Source organism: Nestor notabilis, unplaced genomic scaffold (assembly GCF_000696875.1).
Source record: "Nestor notabilis isolate BGI_N333 unplaced genomic scaffold, ASM69687v1 scaffold13654, whole genome shotgun sequence".
Classification (NCBI taxonomy): Eukaryota; Metazoa; Chordata; class Aves; order Psittaciformes; family Psittacidae; genus Nestor; species Nestor notabilis.
The window spans coordinates 1-226 of NW_009926118.1; the positions used below are offsets into that span (position 1 = coordinate 1).

The window sequence follows — 226 nt, forward strand, 5'->3', positions numbered from 1 at the left end:
AGTACCCGCTCTTCTGCTGCCTCCTCCTGGGGCTGGGCGCCGCCACCCTTCTCCTCAACCGGTAACCGGGAGCGCCGGGGCGGGGAGCCGGGCCCAGGGGAGCGCCGGTACCGTGTCATGCAGTAATGTTGCCTTCTTGTTTGTTTATGAGGTATCTGCATGTTTTAATGATCTTCTGGTCGTTCGTGGCTGGGGGGGTGCTCCTCTTCTTCTCATTTGGGGTCGG

At 61.1% G+C, this 226-nt stretch overlaps 1 protein-coding gene across 1 annotated transcript in view; it reads left to right on the forward strand.

The window, feature by feature from the left end:
* Positions 1 to 8: 8 nt before the first annotated feature.
* Positions 9 to 226, forward strand: part of SNX14 (sorting nexin 14) — a gene marked incomplete at both ends in the record, with an annotated part of 41,419 nt that continues 41,201 nt past the window's right edge. Inside the window, 2 exons of the mRNA XM_010013393.1 lie at positions 9 to 61; positions 152 to 226. The exon at positions 152 to 226 is cut by the window's right edge and continues 88 nt beyond it. Of these exons, the coding sequence (XP_010011695.1) occupies positions 9 to 61; positions 152 to 226 (128 nt within the window). The remainder of the gene's footprint in view (positions 62 to 151) is intronic.